This window comes from Nerophis ophidion, linkage group LG21 (assembly GCF_033978795.1).
Source record: "Nerophis ophidion isolate RoL-2023_Sa linkage group LG21, RoL_Noph_v1.0, whole genome shotgun sequence".
Taxonomy (NCBI): domain Eukaryota; kingdom Metazoa; phylum Chordata; class Actinopteri; order Syngnathiformes; family Syngnathidae; genus Nerophis; species Nerophis ophidion.
In genome coordinates, this window is record NC_084631.1 from 44536084 (window position 1) to 44564041 (window position 27958).

Genomic DNA, 27958 nt, shown 5'->3' on the forward strand with positions numbered 1-27958 from the left:
CTAATACCACTTTCATAGTTTTTTAAGCTCATTTTGCAAGTGTACACCTGAGTTATAAAACATGGTACTTGACACATGCTAATTATTTGTTGCCTTTTTTTTTTGTGTGCAAATTTTGCAGGTATTGACCTAGAAGTCGTAAATGTGTTACTTGATGCTGTCTGGCGGGCGTGTTACCTGCTAGCATTTCAGTAGAGCTTTTAACATTCATATGCAATTTCTCCCAAAATGATATATTTTAGTTTTCAAAGCATGTTTCACACATGAAATAAAAAGGTGAAAAAGGCGGGTTTTCTTAAATGTCGGTCATTTTCCACACAGTTTTTATCCGCTGTACGTTGAAGAAAAGACAGGCCAGTCCTGTTGCTTGTTAAACAAATTGTATTTTCCCCCTTTTTAGAGCTACTGTATGTACAGTCAATATATACTACTACACCTGCAACATAACAAGATGACAGATCACATTTTCACTCCCTTGAAAAGAGATGGAAAAAAAAAGGTATTTAAATAGTGTTGACACTTTCAAAGTGGAATACATGAGATTTGCAAAAGGAGCCAACGAGAGCAAGGCCACGTAAAAAATAGCAGATATGGTCTGAGGTGAACAGAAGAGTCGTCTTGTTTGTTCATCGAGTGAGGTCACTAAAAGAAAAACCTGCGCCGACTCCAACCGCTTCAACCGATCGTGACCCCGAAACCGCACTGGAACTTGTTTTTGTTGTGGTTGAGGAAGGAGCTGAGAACCAGAGAGAGAGGCAGCGGGAGCAACTTCTTTTCTAGAGTGGCGCCGACCACCCAGTTAGTGTCTACCGAACCTGAGAGAGGGAAACAATCACACTCGTCATTATTACTTATCAACGCACCCCCGCAACCCCGAAAGGGACAAAGGGTAGAAAATGGATGGATGGATGGATGGAATTCAATATGTCCACTAGACCCCTTCGGTGGTGTTTGAGCATCACTTAAATAACAACCGTAGTTTAAAGGGGAACATTATCAGCAGACCTATGTAAGCGTCAATATATACCTGGATGCTGCAGAAAAAAGACCATCTATTTTTTTAACCAATTTCCGAACTCTAAATGGGTGAATTTTGGCAAATTAAACACCTTTCTGTTTATCACTCTGGAGGCGATGACGTCAGAATGTGACGTCGCCGAGGTAATACAGCCGCCATTTTCATTGTCAACCCATTGTAAACATTGGGTCTCAGCTCTGTTATTTTCCGTTTTTTCGACTATTTTTTGGAACCTTGGAGACATCATGCCTCGTCGGTGTGTTGTCGGAGGGTGTAACAACACTAACAGGGAGGGATTCAAGTTGCACCACTGGCCCCAAGATGCCAAAGTGTCTGCCACCAGACCCCCGTTGAATGTGCCAAAGTGTCTCCACATTTTACCGGCGATCCTAAGGCAGACATGGCACAGAGATGTATGGATAACCTGCAGATGCATTTGCAACTATAAAGTCAACGAAATCACAAAGGTGAGTTTTGTTGATGTTGACTTATGTGCTAATCAGACATATTTGGTCGCGGCGTGACTGCCAGTTAATCGATGCTAACATGCTACGCTAATCGACGCTAACATGCTATTTACCGGCGGTGCTAAAGCAGACATGGCACAGAGATGTATGGATAACCTGCAGATGCATTTGCAACTATAAAGTCAACGAAATCACAAAGGTGAGTTTTGTTGATGTTGACTTATGTGCTAATCAGACATATTTGGTCGCGGCGTGACTGCCAGTTAATCGATGCTAACATGCTACGCTAATCGACGCTAACATGCTATTTACCGGCGGTGCTAAAGCAGACATGGCACAGAGATGTATGGATAACCTGCAGATGCATTTGCAACGATAAAGTCAACGAAATCACAAAGGTGAGTTTTGTTGATGTTGACTTATGTGCTAAACAGACATTTTTGGTCGCGGCGTGACTGCCAGTTAATCGATGCTAACATGCTACGCTAATCGACGCTAACATGCTATTTACCGGCGGTGCTAAAGCAGACATGGCACAGAGATGTATGGATAACCTGCAGATGCATTTGTAACGATAAAGTCACAGAAATCACAAAGGTGAGTTTTGTTGATGTGGACTGCCAGCTAGTCGATGCTAACATGCTACGCTAATCGATGCTAACATGCTATTTACCGGCGGTGCTAAAGCAGACATGGCACAGAGATGTATGGATAACCTGCAGATGCATTTGCAACGATATTACGTTTCCTTCCACCCACATTTAATGCGAAACAAACACTTACCAATCGACGGATTTAAGTTGCTCCAGTGTCACAAGATGTGAAAGTCCTGATTGTTTGGTCCGCACATTTTACCGGCGATGCTAACGCAGCTATTCGGCCATGCTATGACTATGAATAGCGTCAATAGCTTCAGTTTCTTCTTCAATACTTTCATACTCCAACCATCTGTTTTAATACATGCGTAATCTGTTGAATCGCTTAAATCGCTGAAATCCGAGTTTGAATCCGAGCTAATGTCGCTATATCTTGCTGTGGTATTCCCATTGTTTGTTTACAATGGCAGCACTGTGTGACGTCACAGGGAAATGGATAGGGGCATCGCAAATAGCGAAAATCAAGCACTTTAAAGCTTTTTTTAGGGATATTTGGAGACCGGTAAAATTTTGAAAAAAACTTCCAAAAATACAACCAGCCACTGGGAACTGATTTTTATTGTTTTTAACCCTTTTGAAATTGTGATAATGTTCCCCTTTAAGACAGGGGTGTCAAATCATTTCAACTCATCAGTGGCCTAGTGGTTAGAGCAGGGGTCAGCAACCTTTTTGAAACCAAGAGCTACTTCTTGGGTACTGATTAATGCCAAGGGCTACCAGTTTGATACACTCTTAAATAAATTGCCAGAAATAGCCAATTTGCTCAATTTACCTTTAATAAATAAATCTGTCATTCCGTCGTACATTTTTTTTCCTTTTGCGGAAGGTTTTTTTGTAGAGAATAAATGATGAAAAAAACACTTAATTAAATGTTTTAAAAGAGGAGAAAACACAAAAAAATTAAAATAAATTTTGAGACAGAGTTTATCTTTAATTTTTACTCTTTAAAATTCAAAATTCAACCGAAAAATATGAAGAGAAAAACTAGGTAATTCGAATCTTTTTGAAAAAATTTAAATAATTATTTATGGAACATCATTAGTAATTTTTCCTGAATAAGATTAATTTTAGAATTTTGATGACATGTTTTAAATAGGTTAAAATCCAATCTGCACTTTGTTAGAATATATAACAAATTGGACCAAACTATATTTCAAACAAAGACAAATCATTATTTCTTGTATATTTTCTAAAAACAAAAAATTTAAAAGAAATTCAAAAGACTTTGAAATAAGATTTAAATTTGATTCTACAGATTTTGTAGATTTGCCAGAATAATTTGTCTGAAAAAATATTTCACAAATATTCTTCATGGAAAAAACAGAAGCTAAAATGAAGAATTAAATTTAAATGTATTTATTATTATTTACAATAAAAAAATGATAAATTTACTTGAACATTGATTTAAATTGTCAGGAAAGAAGAGGAAGGAATTTAAAAGGTAAAAAGGTATATGTGTTTAAAAATCCTAAAATCATTTTTAAGGTTGTATTTTTTCTCTAAAATTGTCTTTCTGAAAGTTATAAGAAGCAAAGTAAAAAAATAAATGAATTTATTTAAACAAGTGAAGACCAAGTCTTTAAAATATTTTCTTGGATTTTCAAATTCTATTTGAGTTTTGTCTCTCTTAGAATTAAAAATGTCGAGCAAAGCGAGACCAGCTTGCTAGTGAATAAATAAAATTTAAAAAATAGAGGCAGCTCACTGGTAAGTGCTGCTATTTGAGCTATTTTTAGAACAGGCCAGCGGGCGACTTATCTGGTCCTTACGGGCGACCTGGTGCCCGCGTTGGTGACCCCTGGGTTAGAGTGTCCGCCCTGAGATGTGTAGGTTGTGAGTTCAAACCCCGGCCGAGTCATACCAAAGACTATAAAAATGGGAGCCATTACCTCCCTGCTTGGAATTCAGCATTAAGGGTTGGAATTGGGGGTTAAATCACCATAAATGATTCCCGGGCGCGGCCACCGCTGCTGCTCACTGCTCCCCTCACCTCCCAGGGGGTGATCAAGGGCTGTGGGTCAAATGCCGAGAATAATTTGACCACATCTAGTGTGTGTGTGACATTCATTGCTACTTTAACTTTAAAATCCATTCTCAGGTGGGCCGGACTGGTAAGATCATGGCATGATCATTAAAAAATAAAGACAACTTCAGATTGTTTTCTTTGGCCAAAAATAGAACGAGCACATTCTAAAAATGTGTAAACTACAAATAATCCTTTTGACAAAACACTTCAAATTGTGAGGGGAAAAAAAATGTGTGCGGTTTGAAGAAACACAATGAACTAAAATGATGACAGAGGTCTGTAATTTTCATCATAGGTACACTTCAACTGTGAGAGACAGAATGTGGAAAAAAAATCCTGGAATTCACATTGTAGGAATTTTAAAGAATATATTTGTAAATTATAGTGGAAAATAAGTATTTGGTCAAGCATTCAAATCTCTCACTGATGGAAGGAGGTTTTGGCTCCAAATCTCATGATACATGGCCCCATTCATTCTTTCCTTAACACGGATCAATCGTCCTGTCCCCTTAGCAGAAAAACAGCCCCAAAGCATGATGTTTCCACCTCCATGCTTCACAGTAGGTATGGTGTTCTTGGGATGCAACTCAGTATTCTTCTTCCTCCAAACACCACGAGTTGAGTTGATACCAAAAAGTTCTATTTTGGTGTCATCTGACCACATGACATTCCCCCAATCCTCTGCTGTATCATCCATGTGCTCTCTGGCAAACTTCAGACGTGCCTGGACATGCACTGGCTTAAGCAGGGGGACACGTCTGGCACTGCAGGATTTGATTCCCTGTCGGCGTAGTGTGTTACTGATGGTAACCTTTGTTACTTTGGTCCCAGCTCTCTGCAGGTCATTCACCAGGTCCCTCCGTGAGGTTCTGGGATTTTTGCTCACCGTTCTCATGATCATTTTGACCCCACGGGATGAGATCTTGCATGGAGCCCCAGATCGAGGGAGATTATCGGTGGTCTTGTATGTCTTCCATTTTCTGATAATTGCTCCCACAGTTGATTTTTTCACACCAAGCTGCTTGCCTATTGTAGATTCACTCTTCCCAGTCTGGCGCATTTCTACAATTTCGACAGCTCTTTGGTCTTGGCCAAAGTGGAGTTTGGAGTCTGACTGTTTGAGGCTTCGGGCAGGTGTCTTTTATACAGATAACGAGTTCAAACAGGTGCCAATAATACAGGTAATGAGTGTAGGACAGAAGAGCTTCTTAAAGAAGAAGTTACAGGTCTGTGAGAGCCAGAGATCTTCCTTGTTTGAAGTGACCAAATACTTATTTTCCACCATAATTTACAAATAAATTCTTTAAAATTCCTACAATGTGAATTCCTGGATTTTTTTTTCACATTCTGTCTCTCACAGTTGAAGTGTACCTATGATGAAAATTACAGACCTCTGTCATGATTTGAAGTGGGAGAACTTGCACAATCGCTGGCTGACTATTTATTTCTTGCCCCACTGTATGCTACTTTTAAACTTTCATGCAAAGAAGGAAATCCCAACTAAGTCAACTAACCAAAAGTGTATTTATTAAACAGTTAACAAGCTAATTTTTAAATGACACTTATTGAAATATCTTGTGTGACATCATGCACAAAAGTGCACTTTATTTGTTTTAAACTATTGTAGTGGCGTTCTGTACAAAAAGTGCACTTTAATTTAGTTTTGTTTTGATATGTCATCTTAGTGACATCATGCACAAAAGTGCACTCATAGCTTGTTTTAAAATGTCTCTGACAATCTTGGAAATGACATGAATGTTTGTGCCACTGCTTAATAAATGTTTAATAAATACACTTTTGGTTAAATGACTTAGTTGTGATTTCCTTCTCTGCATGAAAGTTTAAAAGTAGCATATATGAATGTAGTATGAAGAAGAATGTTTGAATGTAGACACATAGAATCATCATACTGCTGTGATTATATGCATCAAGTCTTCATTCAAGGTTAAGGCAAAATATGGAGATATATATGGTGTATCGTGACATGGCCTAAAAACATCGAGATATTAATAAATGGCCATATCGCCCAGCCCTAGTCTCAATGTATCTACAAAGCCAATAAACATGAAGTCCCAGACTATCTGGGATTGAACAAAATAAAGAAATGTCTGCCATGATATTAATTCTGTGCTAACTCAACAAACTACACACATGGAGGCAGAAACTGGTGGAGATGGTTGAGTCACACTCCCTTTCCTCATTTTTGAAAGACACATTTAGGGGCAATGAGGGTGTTAAACATTGCGTTTAAAGCCAAAGACCTAAAAATGCAGGTTTTTTTTGGAGGGGAGGGGAGGAGCTACAGCCACGCGTTACCACAGCTATATGCGCTTACCTCTTGCTTACATTTGCTTGCCAAACAGAATTGTTATTCCGACACCCGGGCATCAAATTCCAAATGTGCAAATATTTGCTAAAAATAACAAAGTTTGCCAGTTTCAACGCTAAGTATCTTGTCTTTGCAGTCTATTCAGTTGAATATAAGTTGTAAAGGATTTGCAAATCAGTTTTTATTTACCATTTACACAATGTGCCAACTTCACTGGTTTTGGGTTTTGTACTTTGCCTCGTTTTATTTACCAGGCATTTATACTCTTTTTGTCCCATTGTTTTCCTTCTTATTTATTTACACGTTTTCCTTTGTTTCTAACACAAAATAACGCATTCATCTTTATGACAACATATGCTGGGGGCAACTTTCTAACTTCTAAGGAAGAATTGTTTACTCTCCAGTCTTATGAGACAGCCCTCGCAAAAATGACTAATGATCTATTGCTAACGATGGATTCTGATGCGTCATCTATGTTGCTGCTCCTCGATCTTAGCGCTGCTTTCGATACCGTCGATCATAATATTTTATTAGAACGTATCAAAACACGAATTGGTATGTCAGACTTAGCCCTGTCTTGGTTTAACTCTTATCTTACTGATAGGATGCAGTGTGTCTCCCATAACAATGTGACCTCGGACTACGTTAAGGTAACGTGTGGAGTTCCCCAGGGTTCGGTCCTTGGCCCTGCACTCTTCAGCATCTACATGCTGCCGCTAGGTGACATCATACGCAAATACAGTATTAGCTTTCACTGTTATGCTGATGACACCCAACTCTACATGCCCCTAAAGCTGACCAACACGCCGGATTGTAGTCAGCTGGAGGCGTGTCTTAATGAAATTAAACAATGGATGTCCGCTAACTTTTTGCAACTCAACGCCAAAAAAACGGAAATGCTGATTATCGGTCCTGCTAGACACCGAACTCTATTTAATAATACAACTCTAACATTTGACAACCAAACAATTAAACAAGGCGACACGGTAAAGAATCTGGGTGTTATCTTCGACCCAACTCTCTCCTTTGAGGCACACATTAAAAGCGTTACTAAAACGGCCTTCTTTCATCTCCGTAACATCGCTAAAATTCGCTCCATTCTGTCCACTAAAGACGCTGAGATCATTATCCATGCGTTTGTTACGTCTCGCCTCGACTACTGTAACGTATTATTTTCGGGTCTCCCCATGTCTAGCATTAAAAGATTACAGTTAGTACAAAATGCGGCTGCTAGACTTTTGACAAGAACAAGAAAGTTTGATCATATTACGCCTGTACTGTATATACCTTTATATACATATATACATACATATATACCTATACTGTATATACCTTTATATACATATATACATACATATATACCTATACTGTATATACCTTTATATACATATATACATACATATATACCTATACTGGCTCACCTGCACTGGCTTCCTGTGCACTTAAGATGTGACTTTAAGGTTTTACTACTTACGTATAAAATACTACACGGTCTAGCTCCATCTTATCTTGCCGATTGTATTGTACCATATGTCCCGGCAAGAAATCTGCGTTCAAAGGACTCCGGCTTATTAGTGATTCCCAAAGCCCAAAAAAAGTCTGCGGGCTATAGAGCATTTTCCGTTCGGGCTCCAGTACTCTGGAATACCCTCCCGGTAACAGTTCGCGATGCCACCTCAGTAGAAGCATTTAAGTCTCACCTTAAAACTCATTTGTATACTCTAGCCTTTAAATAGACTCCCTTTTTAGACCAGTTGATCTGCCGTTTCTTTTCTTTTTCTTTTATGTCCCACTCTCCCGTGTGGAGGGGGTCCGGTGGCCATTTACTGCTCGCCTGTGTATCGGCTGGGGACATCTCTGCGCTGCTGGTCCGCCTACGCTTGGGATGGTTTCCTGCTGGCTCCGCTGTGAACGGGACTCTCGCTGCTGTGTCTTGGATCCTCTTTGGACTGGACTCTCGCGACTGTGTTGGATCCATTGTGGATTGAACTTTCACAGTATCATGTTAGATCCGCTCGACATCCATTGCTTTCCTCCTCTCTAAGGTTCTCATAGTCATCATTGTCACTGACGTCCCACTGGGTCATTATTGTCACCAATGTCCCACTGGGTGTGAGTTTTCCTTGCCCTTATGTGGGCCTACCGAGGATGTCGTGGTGGTTTGTGCAGCCCTTTGAGACACTAGTGATTTAGGGCTATATAAGTAAACATTGATTGATTGATTGATTGAAATAATGCTATTTGGTAACAGTAGAAAAGAGCATCAGACACGAATACAAATAGATGGAATAGATATCGAAAGGGTAAAAGAAACCAGATTTTTGGGAGTATTGATAGATGATAAAATGAACTGGAAAACTCATATACAAAACATACAACATAAGGTGGCAAAAAAATATTTCAATAATGAATAAAGCAAAATACGTCCTGGGCCAAAAATCACTTTATATTCTATACTGCTTGCTAGTGTTACATATCTGAATTATTGTGCAGAAACATGGTGAAACAACTACAAATGTGCGCTACATTCGTTAACTGTGTTACAAAAAAGATCGATTAGAATAATACACAATGTTGGATATAGAGAACATACAAACCCTTTATTTATTGAGTCAAAAATATTAAAGCTCGATGACTTGATAAAATTGCAAACAGCTAAATTGATGCACAAAGTAAATTATAACCTGCTACCAAAAAATGTACAACAATTCTTCTCAACTAAAGAGGAGAAATATAACCTTAGAGGAAAATCTAACTTAAAACATTTGTATGCCCGTACAACACTTAAAACTTTTAGCATATCAGTATGTGCAATTAAATGATGGAATGGATTAAGTAAAGAAGTTAAACATTGTACTGATATGATCCAGTTTAAGAGGATGTTTGAATTAATAGTGCTTACAAAGTACAAAGAAGAAGTATTATGAGAAACACTTTCAAACTTATTGAAATAAGATATTCTTCATCTTAGTATGTTAATAATGACTGAAATAATTAAGTACATGTTAGAAAACTGCTGTGTTAATCACTCATAGATGTCATTTTGCTATTTTGATATTTTGCTGTAAAGGTCAGTGAATGAATGTTTATATTGTGGAAAAGGGGTAGAATTAAATAAGCTTTGCTTCTTCCTACTCCTTTTCGGACATGATATATTGTGTATTGCGAAATGATGAATTTAACTGATGTATAATGTTGTATGTATGTTATGTTCGAAATAAACTAAGAAAAGAAAAAGAAATAAAAGATGCCAAGCGTGTTTACTACGGACATCTGAGACTACTTTGTCAGGGCATTGATGTATTGTTGGCAGAGGCCTTGCTCATTTCCACAACAATAAGCAAAACTATTTTTGTCTGTAGACGAAAGATAGTTTGGATTTTGGCACCAAGCACTCAAGTCGAGATCTGACCGATCCAAGTGAAGCCAAAGAAAGACAAACTGAAGGGTCCAGTTGCGATCGATTGAATGCCCGGAGAATACAGCGAGTTCAGGTGAGATGCAATTATTGCCGGCATACAGGAAGTGGGGGAAAAAAAGGCGTACTGTACCTTTAAACTGTAAATTGGCTTTGGGCACATCTAGCTGGTAGCCAAAGGACACACTGGTATCTTGCATGCTGGCACTGGCCTCAAACTCCACACCCAGCTGCAACTACAGAAAGGACAACGTGAGCATCGATGACACGCCGCAGGGAAATTGCCATTTTGTTTTGGGCCAAATGTCACCTGTATCGGATTTTTCATGTCAATGTGAACAGTGCAAGTTTGACATTTTTCAAATATTATACAATATTTTTGTATGATCCATGATATTTTGACAATGACTCGGGGGTAAATTATTCTTGCCTACATTTATTTAGAAAATATTTTAGTATAACCCATGATATTGTGACAATGACTGGGGGGTAAATTATCATTACCCCCAAAATTTTTGGGTGTTATTTTTTACAAATTTTTCTATATTCCATGACATTTTTACAATGACTGAGGGTTGAATTATTAATACCGAAAACAATGTTTTTTTAAAACAATATTTAGTATAATCCATGATATTTTGACGATGACTCGGGGGTAAATTATTCTTGCCTACATTTATTTTTTGTTTTATTTGGAATATATTTTTGTATAACCCATGATGTTGTGACAATGACTGAGGGTTAAATTATTATTACCAAAATTATTTTTTGGTGTTATTATTACAATATTTTTGTATATTCCATGACATTTTGACAATGACTGAGGGTTGAATTATTAATACCGAAAACAATGTTGTTTTTTTTGACTAGGGGGTAAAGGATTCTTGCCTAAATTAATTTTTGGTTTTATTTAGAAAATATTTTTGTATATTCCATGATATTGTGACAATGACTGAGGGTTAAATTGTTATTAACACAATTATTTTTTGGTGTTATTTTTGTACAATATTTTTGTATATTCCATGACATTTTGACAATGACTGAGGGTTGAATTATTAATACCAAAAACAATGTTATTTTAAAACAATATTTAGTATAATCCATGATATTTTGACATTGACTAGGAGGTAAATGATTCTTGCCTAAATTAATTTTTGGTTGTATTTAGAAAATATTTTTGTATATTCCATGATATTGTGACAATGACTGAGGGTTAAATTGTTATTAACAAAATTATTTTTTGGTGTTATTTTTTTACAATATTTTTGTATATTCTATGACATTTTGACAATGACTGAGGGTTGAATTATTAATACCAAAAACAATGTTTTTTTAAAACAATATTTAGTATAATCCATGATATTTTGACAATGACTAGGAGGTAAATGATTCTTGCCTAAATTAATTTTTGGTTTTATTTAGAAAATATTTTTGTATAACCCACGATATTGTGACAATGACTGAGGGTTAAATTATTTTTACCAAAATTATTTTTTGGTGTTATTTTTTACAATATTTTAGTATATCCCATGACATTTTGACAATGACTGAGGGTTGAATTATTAATACCAAAAACTATGTTTTTTTAAAACAATATTTTGTATAATCCATAATATTTTGACATTGACTAGGAGGTAAATTATTCTTGCCTAAATTAATTTTTGGTTTAATTTAGAAAATATTTTTGTACAACCCATGATATTGTGACAATGACTGAGGGTTAAATTATTATTACCAAAATTAGTTTTACAATATATTTGTATATTCCATGACATTTTATCAATGATTGACGGTTGAATTATTACTACCAAAAACTATGTTTTTGTTGTTTATTTTTACAATTATTTTGTATATTCCATGATATTTTGACAATAACTCAGGGTTAAATTATTATTATGGAAAACAATGATTATTTTTTTTTAACAATATTTTGTATAATCTATGATATTTGACTATGGGGTAAATTATTCTTGGCTAAAATAATTTTTGGTTTTATCTAGAAAATATTTTTTTATATTACATTATATTGTGACAATGACTGAGGGTTAAATTATTATTACCAGAATTACTTTTACAATATATTTGTATATTCTATGACATTTTATCAATGATTGAAGGTTGAATTATTACTACCAAAAACTATGTTTTTGTTATTTATTTTAACAATATTTTTGTATATTCCATAATATTTTGAGAATGATTGAGAGTTGAATTATTATTACCAAGAACATCGTTTTTGTTTTTTTAAACAATATTTTTGTATATTCCATGATATTTTGACAATGGCTGGGGGTTGAATTATTATAATCAAAAACCAAGTTTTTGTTATTATTCATTTATTTATTTATTTTTACAATATTTTTGTATATTCCATGATATTTTGACAATGACTGAGGGTTGAATCATTATTTTTTAAAACAATGTTTTTTTTTTTAAACAATATTTTGTAAAATCAATAACATTTTGACAATGACTGAGGGTTGAATTATTATTACCGGAAACAATGTTTTTTTTTTAAACAATATTTTGTATAATCTATGATATTTGACTAGGGGGTAAATGATTCTTGGCTAAATAATTTTTTGGTTTTATTTAAAAAACTTTTTTGTATATTCCATGATATTTTGACAATAACTGAGGGGTAAATTATTACTACCAAAATTATTTTTGGGCATTATTTCTACTATATTTTTGTATATTCCGGGATATTTTGACAAAGACTGGGGGTTGAATTATTATTACCAAAAACTATGTTTTTTTTGTTATTTATTTTTACAATATTTTTGTGTATTCCATGCTATTTTGACAGCGACTGAGGGGTAAATTATTACTACCAAAATTATTTTTTGGAGTTATTTCTACTATATTTTTGTACATTACAGGATATTTTGACATTGATTGGGGGTTGAATTATTATTACCAAAAACTATGTTTTTGTTGTTATTTATTTTTACAATATTTTTGTATATTCCATGATATTTTGACAATAAAAAACTGGGGGTTAAATTATTACTACCAAAATTATTCTTGGTGTTTTCTACTATATTTTTGTATATTCCAGGACATTTTGATAATGTCTGGGTTGAATTATTATTACCAAAAACTATGTTTTTGTTGCTATTTATTTTTACAATATATTTGTGGGTTCCATGATATTTTGACAATGACTGAGGATTGAATTATAATTACCGAAAACAAAGGTTTTTTTAAAACAATATTTTGTATAATCCACTATATTTTGAAAATGACTAGGGGATAAATGATTATAGCCTAAATTAATTTTTTTTATTCATAAAATGTTTTTGTAAATTCCATGATATTTTGACAATGAAAAAAAAGTGTTTTACAATATTTTTGTATATTTCATGATATTTTGACAATGACTGAGGTTTGAATTATTATTACGGAAAACAATGCTTTTTTTAAAAAACAACAACAATATTTTGTACATTCCATGATATTTTGAGAATGATTGAGGGTTAAATTATTATTACCAAAATATTTTTTTCCAATAATTTTGTATATTCCATTACATTTTGACAATGATTGAAGGTTAAATTATTACTACCAAAAACTATGTTTTTGCTGTTATTTATTTTTACAATATTTTTGTATATTCCATGATATTTTGACAATGACTGAGGGTTGAATTATTATTACCGGAAACAATGTTGTTTTTTTTGACTAGCGGGTAAATGATTCTTGCCTAAATTAATTTTTGGTTTTATTTAGAAAATATTTTTGTATATTACATAATATTTTGACGATGACCGAGAATTAAATATTATTACCAAAATTATTATTTGGTATTATTTTTACTATATTTTTGTATATTCCATGACATTTTGATAATTATTGAAGTTTGAATTATTACTACCAAAAACTATGTTTTTGTTGTTATTTATTTTTACAATATTTTTGTATATTCCATGATATTTTGACAATGACTGACGGTTGAATTATTATTACCGAAAAAAATGTTGTTTTTTTGACTAGGGGTAAATGATCCTTGCCTAAATTAATTTTCGGTTTTATTTAGAAAATATTTTTGTATTCCATAATATTTTGACAATAACTGAGAATTAATTATTATTACCCAAATTATTTTTTGGTATTATTTTTACTATATTTTTGTATATTCCAGGACATTTTGACAATGATTGAGGGTTGAATTATTACTACCAAAAACAATTTTTTTTTGCGATTATTTATTTTTACAATATTTTTGTATATTCCATGATATTTTGACAATGATTGAGTGTTGAATTATTATTACGGGAAACAATGTTTTGTTTATAATAATAACTAAAGTTCCTTGAGTGAATAATGCAAACTCACTACACCGGTAAGTTTTAGCGCCTTCATGGTGAGTTCAATGACAGATAAGAACTTTACACTAAATTATATTAGAAATGGCAACCCAGCAGTTGAGAATGACGGCACTGACCTACCTGCTCGTTGGCTTTGTGGTAGTAGGATGCGTGAGCGCCCGCCGAGCCCAGCGTCAGCGTGGCGATGTAGTTGGTGCCTGCGTTGAAAAAGGTCTCAAGTTCAAGACAAAGTTCCTCATGTGACGGTGCTTTCCATAGACAAGTAGACGCGGCATCGAGCACTGCTGCTGACGAGACGGGGGGCCGCCATCTTGGAGTGGTGCAATTCATTTGGCAGGAGCAATGAACTGTCAGCGCATTTAATTCCTCTTACCTCACTGAATACCACTCATTTTCACACGCTTCTATGATAAAGGACACATGTTTTATTATTTATAGTTTGCTTAACAGTGATCAAATATTCTCATATGCTATAAGTAGAGATGTCATTTTAAAGTATTTATCGGTCGATAATATCGGCAGTCCGATATTATCGGCCGATAAATGCTTTAAAATGTAATATCGGAAATTATAGGTATCGGTTTCAAAATTATCGGTATTGGTTTCAAAAAGTAAAATGTATTACATTTTAAAACGCTGCTGTGTACGCGGACGTAGGGAGAAGTACAGAGCGCCAATAAACCTTAAAGGCACTACCTTTGCGTGCCAGCCCCGTCACATAATATCTACGGCTTTTCACACACACAGGTGAATGGAAGGCATACTTGGTCAACAGCCATACAGGTCACACTGAAGGTGGCCTTATAAACAACTTTATGGTGGAGGGGCTCGCCGTGGAGTTTACAGTCACGGTAGCACAAGTAGCCCCATGACTAACGTGATACACGTCCGATTCGCCCGACGACTCTATGCCGGAGTATCAGCGCTGGGTTCCAATGCACCACAGTTTTGTATTGTCGCTCGGTCCGTCGGTGGAGTGCTTCGGAAGCTACCGGACCGCTCGTCTCCCCGGCCCGGACTCTTTACAGCAGCGCCGGGGTAGGGAGGGAGAGAGAGAGAGACAGAGAGAGAGAGAGAGACAGAGAGAGAGCAAGTGGGCGAGCGAGGGAGGAAGAGCGCGTGCGGGTCTAGTGGAAAAGTAGCAAAACGTTTCTCTGCTTGCATCACACAAGTGATGTCAATGTTCGGCCCTCGAGAGCCACATACCACACCGGTATGTGGCTCTGGTTCGTCCGGACACTTTGTTGGTCTTCGTGTGCTTGGACACACTTTGAGGGCCAGTATAAATGAATTCCCCCACGTAAGCGGCATGGCCGGAAACCAACATTGGAAGACCGTGACCTTCGATCCCTCAGACGGCACTGTATCAAAAACCGACATCAATCTCTAAAAGGATTTCACCACATGGGCTCAGGAACACTTCAGAAAACCGCTGTCACTAAATTCAGTTCGTCGCTACATCTGTAAGTGCAAGTTAAAGCTCTACTATGCAAAGCTAAAACCATTTATCAACAACATCCAGAAACCCAGCCGGCTTCTCTGGGCCTGGAGATCATCCAAGATGGACTGATGTAAAGTGGAAAAGTGTTCTGTGGTCTGACGAGTCCACATTTCAAATTGTTTTTGGAAATATTCCACGTCGAGTATTTGGCTTCCGTGGGGAGTATGGTTGCAAAACTAAAACTTAAAGGAATTGACGGAAGGGCACCACCAGGAGTGGATCCTGCGGCTTAATTATACACAACACGGGGAACCTTACCTGGCCCGGACATAACGCTGTCAAGCACCATTCATATAAAACCTGCAGGCACCACAACCATCAAACTTTCATATTAACTTGGGGGCCGCGTGTCCGAGACCCCTGACTTATAAGATGTCAATGGTGCTTTCCTCACCGGTGTACCTGCCGACGAGAGATGTCACAGCGCCCTCCTCTGACGGCCTGCGGTGGTACACCAGCTCCCCTCCCAGAGCCAGAGCAGGCGAGATGGACTGCAGGTAATGTGTGACCACCACTCCTATATGGAGACACCTTCAGTTCAGGGAATATTGACTTCATTTTTCAATTTTTTTTTTTCAAAAAGCGGACCTACCGGAGCCGACGAGCATGTCGGGGTTTCCGAGCGTGACGGTGGCAGTAAAATCTTTCCCCTTGAACTCTGCGTCGCCTTGCCAGTTGACGAACTTATGCTGCTGTGTCTGATGAAGGCGACGTTTGAAAATAACCCCAGCTCACTGCGGCCATTTTGGACTTACCTGGAAGGCGACTTTGGAACGTATCCTGGTGCTGATCTGGTGGATGACCTGAGCGTTGAGGCTGCCCACGTTGTCCATGTCTCCCACCATGACTGGGAAAAACTGAGCACGCCCTTTTCATAGTTCTAACATTTCTCTTAACACTGGAAACAAAAACTTAGAGGTGATTACTGGAATTATTTAGAGCGTCCTGTGTCGGGACGATGAAATAGTAACAGTGATGTGAGGCTTGACGTAGTCTGTGTTTTTCAACCACTGTGCCTCCACGCTGAAATCAAGTCTGGTGTGCAGTGGGAGATTATCTAATTTCCCCTACTTGGGTGAAAAATATATTTTGCCAACCAGCAATTCTAGTCTGCAAATGATGTGTTGTTGTTGTTGTTGAGTATCAATGCAGTCTAGACATCAACAGAGTAACCGTGTAATACTCTTCCATATCAGTAGGTGGCAGCAGGTAGATGTCAGAAACAGCGGGAGGCAGCGTGCAGGTGTCTAATACTTAAACCAAAAATAAACAAAAGGTGAGTGCCCCTAAGAAAAGCTTAAGAAAGGCTAAGCAGAACAAAATTAAAACTAAACTGGCTACAAAGTCAACAAAAACAGAATGCTGGACGACAGCAAAAACTTACTGGGGAGCAAAGACGGCGTCCACAATGGACATCTTGTTCATGAGTGAGGGAAGAGCGGATCGTGAGATCGGTGCGGCGTTTTCAGTAATGCGGACGCTGTATCGATCCGTTGTAGTGAAGAAGGAGCTGAGCCGGAAGGCAAAGCTCTCAATTTACCGGTTGATCTACGTTCCCATCCTCACCTATGGTCATGAGCTTTGGGTCATGACCGAAAGGACAAAATCAGGGGTACAAGCGGCCGAAATGAGTTTGGGTCTCTCCCTTCAAGATAGGGTGAGAAGCTCTGTCATCCGGGAGGAACTCAAAGTAAAGCCGCTGCTCCTCCACATGGAGAGGAGCCAGATGAGGTGGTTCGGGCATCTGGTCAGGATGCCACCCAAACGCCTCCGTGTTTAGGGCCCGTCCAACTGGTAGGAGGCCACGGGGAAGACCCAGGACATGTTGGGAAGACTATGTCTCCCGACTGGCCTGGGAATGCCTCGGGACATCCTGGGAAGAGCTGGACGAAGTGGCTGGGGAGAGGGAAGTCTGGGCTTCCCTGCTTAGGCTGCTGCCCCCGCGACCCGACCTCAGATAAGCGGAAGAAGATAGATGGATGGATGGATGGATATCTTTCAATTATGTTGAAAAAATGTAGTACCGGCTTTGATTCTGAACGAGATTCCTCTACAGAATCTCCTCTCTGGTCAACAAAAGCACCTTGAGGATTCTAGCGGGAACTCTCATTCAACCCTTCTTCGATTACGCTTGCACCTCCTGGTACCCCAGCACCTCCAAAACCCTCAAATCTAGACTCCAAACATGCCAGAATAAGCTAGTCCGGTTACTTTTAGACCTCCACCCCAGATCACACCTCAATCCAACCCACTTCTCCAAAGTGGGCTGGCTCAGGGTGGAGGACAGAGTAAAACAACTTGCACTGAGCCTAGTCTATAAAATCCGCTACACCTCCTTGATACCGAAGTACATGTCAAACTACTTCCTTAACGTAAATGACCGCCGTAACCACAACACCAGGGGGAGCTCCACAAACCACGTTAAACCCAGATTCCGATCTAACAAAGGTCTTAACTCATTCTCTTTCTATGCCACATCAATGTGGAATGCACTCCCAACAGGTATAAAAGTAAGTGCATCTCTATATTCCTTCAAAACTGCTCTAAAACAACACCTCCAGGCAACTTCAACACTTTACTAATACCCTCCTCCATTCACATCCCATCTCCCCGGATTATAAACAACTCAAATGTACTTCTAATGTATTTACTTGTTCTTATGCTATGTGAACTCACTATGTTCTCTGCTGGCTGTACATATCCTACTAAATAAGACCTACACTGTTTCAATGTCCACATTTCTCTGTTGATGCAATTGTTGATGACTGAAGTTCTGATATCAACCAAAGCTCCTCATCCCACCCCCCGGATTGTAAATAATGTAAATAATTCAATGTATATACTATGATGATTAACTTGTGTGATGACTGTATTATGTTGATAGTATATATTTGTACCATGAATTGATTAACGTGTACCCCGACTTAAACAAGTTGAAAAACTTATTGGGGTGTTACCATTTAGTGGTCAATTGTAGGGAATATGTACTGTACTGTGCAATCTACTAATAAAAGTCTCAATCAATCAAAAAAGTATCAATGGTATGATGAATACTGCCCCGGTAGTTAAAAAGTTAAAGTACCAATGATTGTCACACACACACGCACTAGGTGTGGTGAAATTTGTCCTCAGTTTGTATGTCGGTATTAACATTGTATTTAGGTATCAATAATGCTGTTAAGTCAGCCAAGCTATTTAACATTAAAGACTATGTGATTTTGTCTTCCCAAAGGACAATTACAGGATGCATTTTGGATATAAATGAGGACTTTTTGGACAATTTGTGCATGTTATGTTTCCCTCTATGAACCGCACCATACACTGCAATCAAACTGGTTGTTAACCAGGTGATATTTAGTGAAAAATAATTCCTGCAATACTCCAATATAAAGAATAAGTAAAAAAAAAGGTACCTCTGCTGGACCCGTCTGCTTGACTCCAACGTATGTGGTTCCAAACCGGTAGCTGGAATCCCCCAAAGTGCTCAGCAGCACAGTGTGATTCACCTGCATTTTCACAAGAAGGAAATGCCTTTTTGAATTGAACTCAATGCCACAGTAGCACACTGTAGTAATATAATATCAAAAAAGTGATTTTGTGGCATATATACTGAGGTATCACTTTAAACAATGCAGTGTTAGGTTGTGAATTTATGACCGTATTTTCCAGACCATAAGGCGCACCGGATTATAGGGCGCATTGCAGATGAATGGTCGATTTTTTATATTAGGCGCATTGGATTATAGGACGCATTAAAGGAGTCATATTATTATAAACATGAAAATTCTAAATGTAAAAGACTTCCTTGTGGTCTACATAACATATGATGGTGGTTCTTTGGTCAAAATGTTGCAAAGATGATGTTTTACAGATCATCTTCAAGCCGCTTTCTGACAGTGGCTTCAGGATGCGCCGTTTTGTGGGCGGTCTTATTTACGTGGCTCACCTTCGACAGCGTTCTCTCCCCGTCATCTTTGTTGTAGCGGTGTAGCGTGCAAGGACGGGAGTGGAAGAAGTGTCTAAAGATGGAGCTAACTGTTTTGATGACATTCAGACTTTACTTCCATTAATAATGGAGCAGCATCTCCTCATCCGGAAACAACAACACCGGAAACGTGTGCCTTGAAAAACCGTCCGGCCGGAAATGTTAGAATTATTGTTTCTAAATGATCACAAAAAACTTTGTATTACATTGTGTTCCTGACAAGACGACAAAAGGCTGACATCTATCAAGAAAAATGCTCGTAAAACTCCAGGGCGACTACAAAGCGGACAGATGGCAGAATCTGCCCAACTTCTAGAGGAACTCTTTTTGAAGTATTTTACAAACTCTTTTTGAACTATTTTATGGAACTCTCTTTGAACTATTTTATGGGACTCTATTGAACTATTTTATGGGACTCTATTGAACTATTTTATGGAACTTTTTTTTAACTATTTTGTGGGACTCTCTTTGACCTATTTTATGGAACACTTTTTGAACTATTTGACAAACTCTCTTCGAACTGTTCGGTAACCGAAGGCAACGCTGTTTACGACCCACTTCCCTCAGGAAGCAGCTGTGGGAAGGAAGGGGGAGGAACCAGAATTATTCCACACATTAGCATTGTCGAGTTTTCAGGAAAAAAAGGATTTTAAGTGCGCCTTATAGTCTGGAAAATGTTCTTGTTGACAGTAATTGACCGCACCTCTGCTGGTTGCAGCTGAATACTGCACTCTAGAGCAGTGGTTCTTAAATGAGGGTACGCGTACCCTAGGGGGTACTTGAAGGTATGCCAAGGGGTACGTGAGATTTTCAAAAAATATATTCTAAAAATGGCAACAAATCAAAAATCCTTTATAAATATATTTATTGAATAATAATTCAACAAAAATATGAATGTAAGTTCATAAACTGTAAGAAAAAATACAACAATGCAATATTCAGTGTTGACAACTAGATTTTTTTGTGGACATGTTCCATAAATATTGATGTTAAAGATTTTTTTTTATTACAATCCCCAAAGAGGGCACTTTAAGTTGATGATTACTTCTATGTGGAGAAATCTGCATTTAGAATTGAATCACTTGTTTATTTTTCAACAAGTTTTTAGTTATTTTTATATCTTTTTTTCCAAATAGTTGAAGAAAGACCACTACAAATGAGCAATATTTTGGACTGTTATACAATTTAATTAATCAGAAACTGATGACATAGTGCTGTATTTTACTTCTTTATCTCTTTTTTTCCTTTATTAGGGGGTACTGGAATTAAAAAAAAGTTCATAGGGGGTACATCACTGAAAAAAGGCTGAGAACCACTGTTCTAGAGGTATCAGCATATCTCATTAAAGCTCTTTAATGCCACCAAAAAACAAAGTAAATGCTCATTTCGTATTGCAGATAGTTATTATATATTGTCAAAAGCATACAAGTGTCTGTAGGGACAAAATCGTACACTTTTGACCATGATAATCTTCAATATTTGAAAAGTTTACATTAACTATTACTCTCTGGCAAATTAGAATTTGGCTCAAAAGACGGTTTATTCTAAGAATGTATTTTTATTCATTTTTCTGTAGCGGTAGCAGCAGCTGCCAGTTGTGGTGGCGTCACGCTGACAGCAGAAGTTACTGTGTTGGTCACGCCAAAAAACATTTGGCACCGTTAACTCCTGCCTGCCTTCAATCGCCAACTTGTGATTGGTAAATAAGTGTTAAATCAAACCTCAGTCTCGTTTGTAATTATTATTCAGGCCTACTATCTTGGTCATTATGGTGGTACTTGGAACGACAAGAGTTTTCTGAGGTGGTACTTGGTGAAAGAAGTTTGAGCACCACTGCCATACATTGTTATTGTAAGAGTTAACACCAAGCAACTACAAACCCCAAAACCAGTGATACATCTGTAAGTGCAAGTTAAATCTCTACTATGCAAAGCAAAAGCAATTTATCAACAACACCCGGAAACGCCGCTGTCTTTGCCTGGCCCGAGCTCATTTAAGATGGACTGATGCAAAGTGTATAAGTGTTCTGTGGTCTGACGAGTCCACATTTCAAATTTTTTTGGGATGCTGTGGACGTTGTGGCCTCTGGACCAAAGAGGGAAAGAACCCTCTGGATTGTGCTAGGTGCAAAGTTCAAAAGCCAGCATGTGTGATGGTATGGGGGTGTATTAGTGCCCAAGGCATGGGTAACTTACACATCTGTGAAGGCACCGTTAATGCGTAAAGGTACATACAGGTTTTGGAGCAACATAGCAAGCAACGTTATCATGGAGGCCCCTGCTTATTTCAGCAAGACAATGCCAAGTCACTTGTTACAACAGCGTGGCTTCATAGTAAAAGAGTGCGGGTACTAGACTGGCCTGCCTGTCGTCAGGACATGTCTCCCATTAAAAATGTGTGGTGCATTATGAAGCCTGAAATACCACAACGGAGACCCCGGACTGTTGAACAACTTAAGCCGTATATCAAGCCAGAATGAAAAAGAATTCCACGTGAAAAACTTCAAAAACTGGTCTCCTTAGTTCCCAAATGTTGACTGAGTGTTGTTAAAAGGAAAAGCCATGTAACACAGTGGTAAAAATGCCCCTGTGCCAACTTTTTTGCAATGTGTTGCTGCCATTAAATTCTAAGTTAATGATTACTTGCCCAAAAAAAAAAGTGTTTCTCAGTTGGAACATTAAACATCTTGTCTTTGCAGACTATTCAATTGAATATAAGTTGAAAAGGATTTGCAAATCATTGTCTTCTGTTTTTATTTACCATTTACACATCCTGCCAACTTTACCGGTTTTGGGTTTTGTACTTTTCTGGCGTCATTAGCCGCCTCAGAGTGGCAGTTTTGTGCCGTTTGAAACTCACAGAAATAGGAAGGGTTGCCTGTTCTTGTTTTACATGTTGATGATAATCATTTGTCCTTTAAAAATCAATGAATTCCTAATGACCAACCTGGAAGTGGTTACTAAGTCCCTTGTTAACCACGAGCCTGACGCCCTCCATCTGCATGGGAAACACTTCTGTGGACGAAAGATGCAGGGCATATGTGAAAAGAGGGGGGCGAAACGCAGCATCTTAACAAAAAAAAAGAAATTATTTCGTCAGAATAATTGTATCTAAGTTATCACAAAACTTTGTGTTTGAATGAGTTCCCGGCGAGCAGACCAAAGCTGTCTTTGATCCAACCAATCAAAAGGCTTGTAAAACTCCACTGTGCAGCATGGGAAGCGACGTGAAGGTGTCTGTTTCTTTGATCTATTGTAATCCACAGAAAGATTTTGTCTTGACCCGAGATCTACAAAGCGGAGAGGAAGCCGGGCCTGACCCCCTTCCAGGCACCTTGTCTTTGAACTGTTTTGTAACCTAAGGCGACGGCTGTTTATGACCCCCGTTCCTTTAAAAACAGCTGTTGTCATGTAATCAGGGAAAGTCCAAATTAGTTTGACAGCTTCTTTCCCAGAGCTGTCACCAAGTTGAACTCTAACTTATAATCCATCCATCCATTTCCTACCGCTTATTCCCTTTTGGGGTCGCGGGGGGCACTGGCACCTATCTCAGCTACAATCGGGCGGAAGGCGGGGTACACCCTGGACAAGTCGCCACCTCATCGCAGGGCCAACACAGATAGACAAACAACATTCACACTCACATTCACACACTAGGGCCAATTTAGTGTTGCCAATCAACCTATCCCCAGGTGCATGTCTTTTGAAGTGGGAGGAAGCCGGAGTACCCGGAGGGAACCCACGCATTCACGGGGACAACATGCAAACTCCACACAGAAAGATCCCGAGCCTGGATTTGAACCCAGGACTGCAGGAACTTCGTATTGTGAGGCAGACGCACTAACCCCTCTGCCACCGTGAATCCCCTAACTTATAATAATAATAATAATTCACCCATATACAATATCCTGCCCTAATACCCTACTGTGCAATACTACCCTTCAAGTGCTATACTTAGGTACTCTTGTCTTGTTCTGTATATTGTACAGTATTTTGTATTTCTATAGTGTTTTGTATGTTGTATAGGATTGCGTATTATTTTTATTGGATAGTAGTCTATTTCAATTGTTAGTTTTTTCCTTTATTACCTCTTGTGTTATTTATTTTACCCCATATTTGTTCCATCTACCGCACCTTAAGTTGGAGTCTTTAATCTTGTTATATGCAAATATATGACAATAAAGTCCATTCTATTCTATTCTAAAAGAGGCGTACAGAGCGTGGTGGAAGACTGTACAAAGAGTACAGCCCAGACCAGTGGTCGGGAACCTTTTTGGCTGAGAGAGCCAAGAAGCCAAATATTTCAAAATGTATTTCCGTAAGAGCCATATAATATTTTTTTAACACTGAACACAACTAAACGCATGCATTTTTAAGTAAGACCAACATTTCTAGAGTATAATAGGTCTCTTGTTCTTTGTAATAACATTGTTATTTGGAAGCTAACTGTGGAGGGTGTGTGGCCTGCAGGCCTGCAGTGAAGCGGGGTGTTGCCACGATCAGCCTCGAAATCAGCGTTACGTGCGTAGATGGCCCACCTGGGCCTTGTTATCTAATCACCTGTCGCTCTGTTATAAGCAGCAGCCAGGAGGAGAGACGGGGTTGGAGCTGGAGCTGGAGCCAAAGCACGAGCAAGGACGACAGAGAAAAAGACAATTGCTGGAAAGCAACTGAGAGACTTATTGAAAAATAAAACAATATTGTAACCCTGAAACAGGCTCACAGGCGGGTGCTTGGTGGTCTGAAGAACCCCCAGAAGGACAAGCCCCACACTAACCAATAATAAATAAATAACTTCTTACCATTAACGCAACTTCTTGAACAGGTGCGGTAGGGAACGGATGGATGGATTAAAAATGCATGAGAATGTTTTATATTTTGAACATTATTTTCAACACTGTGATTACAAGTGGATTTATTCATTACTCATCGTGTTAAGCAAAGTCAGCTCAGATTTATCCGAGAGCCAGATGCAGTCATCAAAATAGCCACATCTGGCTCTAGAGCCATAGGTTCCCTACCCCTGGCCCAGACGTTTATCCTCAATGAGCTAAATTGAATTATGTCTCTGTTTAATTCCTTGCTTCTTTGTCTGTTTAATAGATTTCATCAGTGTTTGAACCTGACAATTTTAATTTACCTTTGCACTTGCGGTGACATTCATCAAATGTACCAGGATTGGGTAGAGCACTTTCCTCTTCCTGTGGCGGCACCGAAGTCCCCCCAGTTGACGCAGGGGACACTGAGGGCATCCCAAAACCTGATGGTACTGTCAACATAGGAGGAGCCACGCCGCCAGAGGCTGGTGATGGTGGCTGTGGGCTGGGGGAGCTGGCAGCCAAGACACTCCCCATTCTGCAAGACGAGCATAGGGTCATTGGATGAATAAAAATATCCGAAATTATAACCACGCCATCAACACAGTTAATTGGTTAACATTAGGCTTTATAAAATACATTGGTCATATGGTTGCTTGATTGATTTAAGTTTAGTTCGAACAGTATACTATTTCACTATGAATCATCACATATTTTCATTTTTTTTAACAACATGTCCCAGAAGGAGTAAGAAGAAGCAGTGCTTATTTCATCCGACCCCTTTTTTGTCAGAATAATTGTATCCAAGTTATCACAAAACTTTGTGTTTCAACGAGTTTTCGGCAAGCAGACAAAAGCTGTCTTAAATCCTACCAAGCAGAAGGCTTGTTAAAGGGAAGAAGATTAAGAGCTATTCAGTAGGATTTAAGGTCCAAGCTATTGAATATGCTAAAAAGAACAGTAAGCAGCTATGTTTTATTAATATACCGTAGCTGCGTGTGTCAAATAGGAGTCATTAAATGACTCCCGCCTCCTGGTGGTAGAGGGCGCTAGTGATCCTTCTTGCGACTACTCGGCTGCAGAAGAAGTGACAACAAGCAGCAAGAGTGAGCAGCGATCGGTTATTTTTTCCTCTCGCTTGCACTTTTAACACGGAGGATTAATATCTAAAATAAAACAGTTTTCTAAACTGGACTTTCAATCGAAGCAGGAGGTAATAAAGGAAGATCTCCATCGAGACAGACTTTTAAAACTGAAGAAAGATAAAGAAGACTTCTATAAACAAGTTATCGATGCTTTTGCTCAGAAGGAGCTGCGCATGGACTTCATTTATAAGTAAAGGTAAGACCATAATAATGTTTTTTTGATTAAATGTGCTTTGCATGATGGTATCCTTACATCACACTCAAATTTATAAACGCAGGCCTAAATTTACCACATGCCTTTGGTAAGCGCCGGAGTGAGAAGAGGTTTTAAAATAATTAGCGCATGCTTGCTATGTTGTGTTACGGTGCTGAATTGTGTTTGTCATTCTTGTTTGGTGTGGGTTCACAGTGTGGCGCATATTGGTAACAGTGTTAAAGTTGTTTATAAGGCCACCCTCAGTGTGACCTGTATGGCTGTTGACCAAGTAGGCCTTGCATTCACTTGTGTGTGTGAAAAGTCGTAGATATTATGTGCCTGGGCCGGCACGCACAGGCAGTGCCTTTAAGGTTTATTGGCGCTCTGTACTTCTTCCTACGTCCCTGTAGGACTCTGTAAAGCGGCATTTTAAAAAGTCATACATTTTACTTTTTGAAACTTATAGCGATAATTTCCATTATTACATTCTAAAGCATTTATGGGCCGATATTATTGGACATCTCTACAAATAACGGTTTGAATTGGTCGAGGTTATCGGGGACTGTTATTACTGACGGACAGGTGTTGCAGTGTGACTGCACGTAAGAAAACCCTCGTCTCCTCTGTCGCTTCCACTCATTTACCGCTTTTCCACTAACGCAGGGGTAGGCAACCTAGAACGTTGAAAGAGCCATTTTGGAGCCAAATAACACAACTCGCCGGCCGCACTAACATTAGACTTTTATTTTAAGACGGGGGCCGTAAAATAATGTCTCGCGGGCCCTAACTGGCCCGCTGGCCGCGTGTCTGAGACCTCTGCCCTAGAATCATGCTTTTTGAAGCATTTGACACCACATTTTTTTTACACTGAATTTTAAAACACTGAATGTATTCTCAATGAAATTGTCACCATAACTTCATGGGGAAAAAATAAAATATCACAAAATTTAAATAAATAAATTCACTGTAAAAAAAAGCGTTTGTACTAATAAAGTGGTAACCTTTAATGAATATAGTAAACAATATGATAGGTAAAAGGGCATTTATGAACTGTAAAATTAATGCAAGAAGACATTTTGAAATATGTACTATTTAAATCCCATTTCAATGGACAGTTAAGCTCGTCAAGTCAAATGTTTAAACACAATTCTGAGGCTAAAACAAAGAGTTTATGTTACAGTTAAAAAAAGCGAATAAAATAAATAAAATACAAAAGGTGAGAATAGGAGAGAAAGAAGGATACTCACGTTGTGAATGTGAGAGGACGATCTAACCGGAAGTGAATCCTTAGCAGTGCCGGGAAGGACAGTACATCTAAGCCCGTTTTTGATTGGATGACAGGTTCAGACACCTCGAAGGCGATTGGTGCAAAATGGCTGTGACGTCCTGTCATTCCGAGCGCGTCATTGGCTTAAAGAGCCACTGGCCGTTGGGAGTAGGCGGGGCTATGGTGTGACGGTTACACGTGATTACCAGTTATTTTATTAACGCATGATTACGTGTTTTGGTTTTAAAGATGTGATATTTGGTTTTACGCTGTATGAACAAACATTTGAAAAGGAATTTGACCTTTGCAACCTCATTATTTTAGTGGCTAAGTTTTATTTAAAAAAATGTAAGTTTCTCAATACCCCACCTGTCTTTTGTGCCTTTAAAAAAGATTTAGAACTCTACATTAAAACACTCTCTACCTCTAACAACAAAAAAGCTGTGAAAACAAAGATTCTGTGTTCCAAATGTAAGTTATTTACTGAAATTGAGTGAGCCTATGGATTTGCAGTTTATATGTGTATATATATATATATATATATATGTATATATATATATATATATATATATATATATATATATATATATATGTATATATATATATATATATATATATATATATATATATATATATATATATATATATATATACACACATATATGCGGTCCTCTCCAAGGTTTCTCATAGTCATCATTGTCGACGTCCCACTGGGGTGAGTTTTTCCTTGCCCTTATGTGGGCTCTACCGAGGATGTCGTTGTGGTTTGTGCAGCCCTTTGAGACACTTGTGATTTAGGGCTA

At 38.1% G+C, this 27958-nt stretch overlaps 1 protein-coding gene across 1 annotated transcript; it reads right to left on the reverse strand.

The window, feature by feature from the left end:
* Nucleotides 1–363: 363 nt before the first annotated feature.
* Nucleotides 364–27206, reverse strand: tomm40l (translocase of outer mitochondrial membrane 40 homolog, like). The gene is made up of 10 exons (XM_061882728.1): nucleotides 27136–27206; nucleotides 24871–25085; nucleotides 22678–22745; nucleotides 19160–19252; nucleotides 16502–16603; nucleotides 16339–16444; nucleotides 16141–16263; nucleotides 14366–14442; nucleotides 10048–10150; nucleotides 364–815 (listed from the first exon to the last, which is right to left on the reverse strand). Exons 2-10 carry the CDS (start codon nucleotides 25082–25084, stop codon nucleotides 676–678), a joined length of 1026 nt encoding a protein of 341 aa, XP_061738712.1. The 5' UTR covers nucleotide 25085; nucleotides 27136–27206; the 3' UTR covers nucleotides 364–675.
* Nucleotides 27207–27958: the final 752 nt, after the last annotated feature.

What these genes read in the sequence shown, in the direction of transcription:
- tomm40l (XM_061882728.1), bottom strand. Translation starts at nt 25,084, where the DNA reads ATGGGGAGTGTCTTGGCTGCCAGCTCCCCCAGCCCACAGCCACCATCA. An exon ending in ATGTCACCGCAAGTGCAAAG is followed by an intron (nt 22,746 to 24,870) that starts GTAAATTAAAAT and finishes TTTCGTCCACAG; the next exon opens with AAGTGTTTCCCATGCAGATG. An exon ending in ACCACAAAGCCAACGAGCAG is followed by an intron (nt 10,151 to 14,365) that starts GTAGGTCAGTGC and finishes TCCTTTCTGTAG; the next exon opens with TTGCAGCTGGGTGTGGAGTT.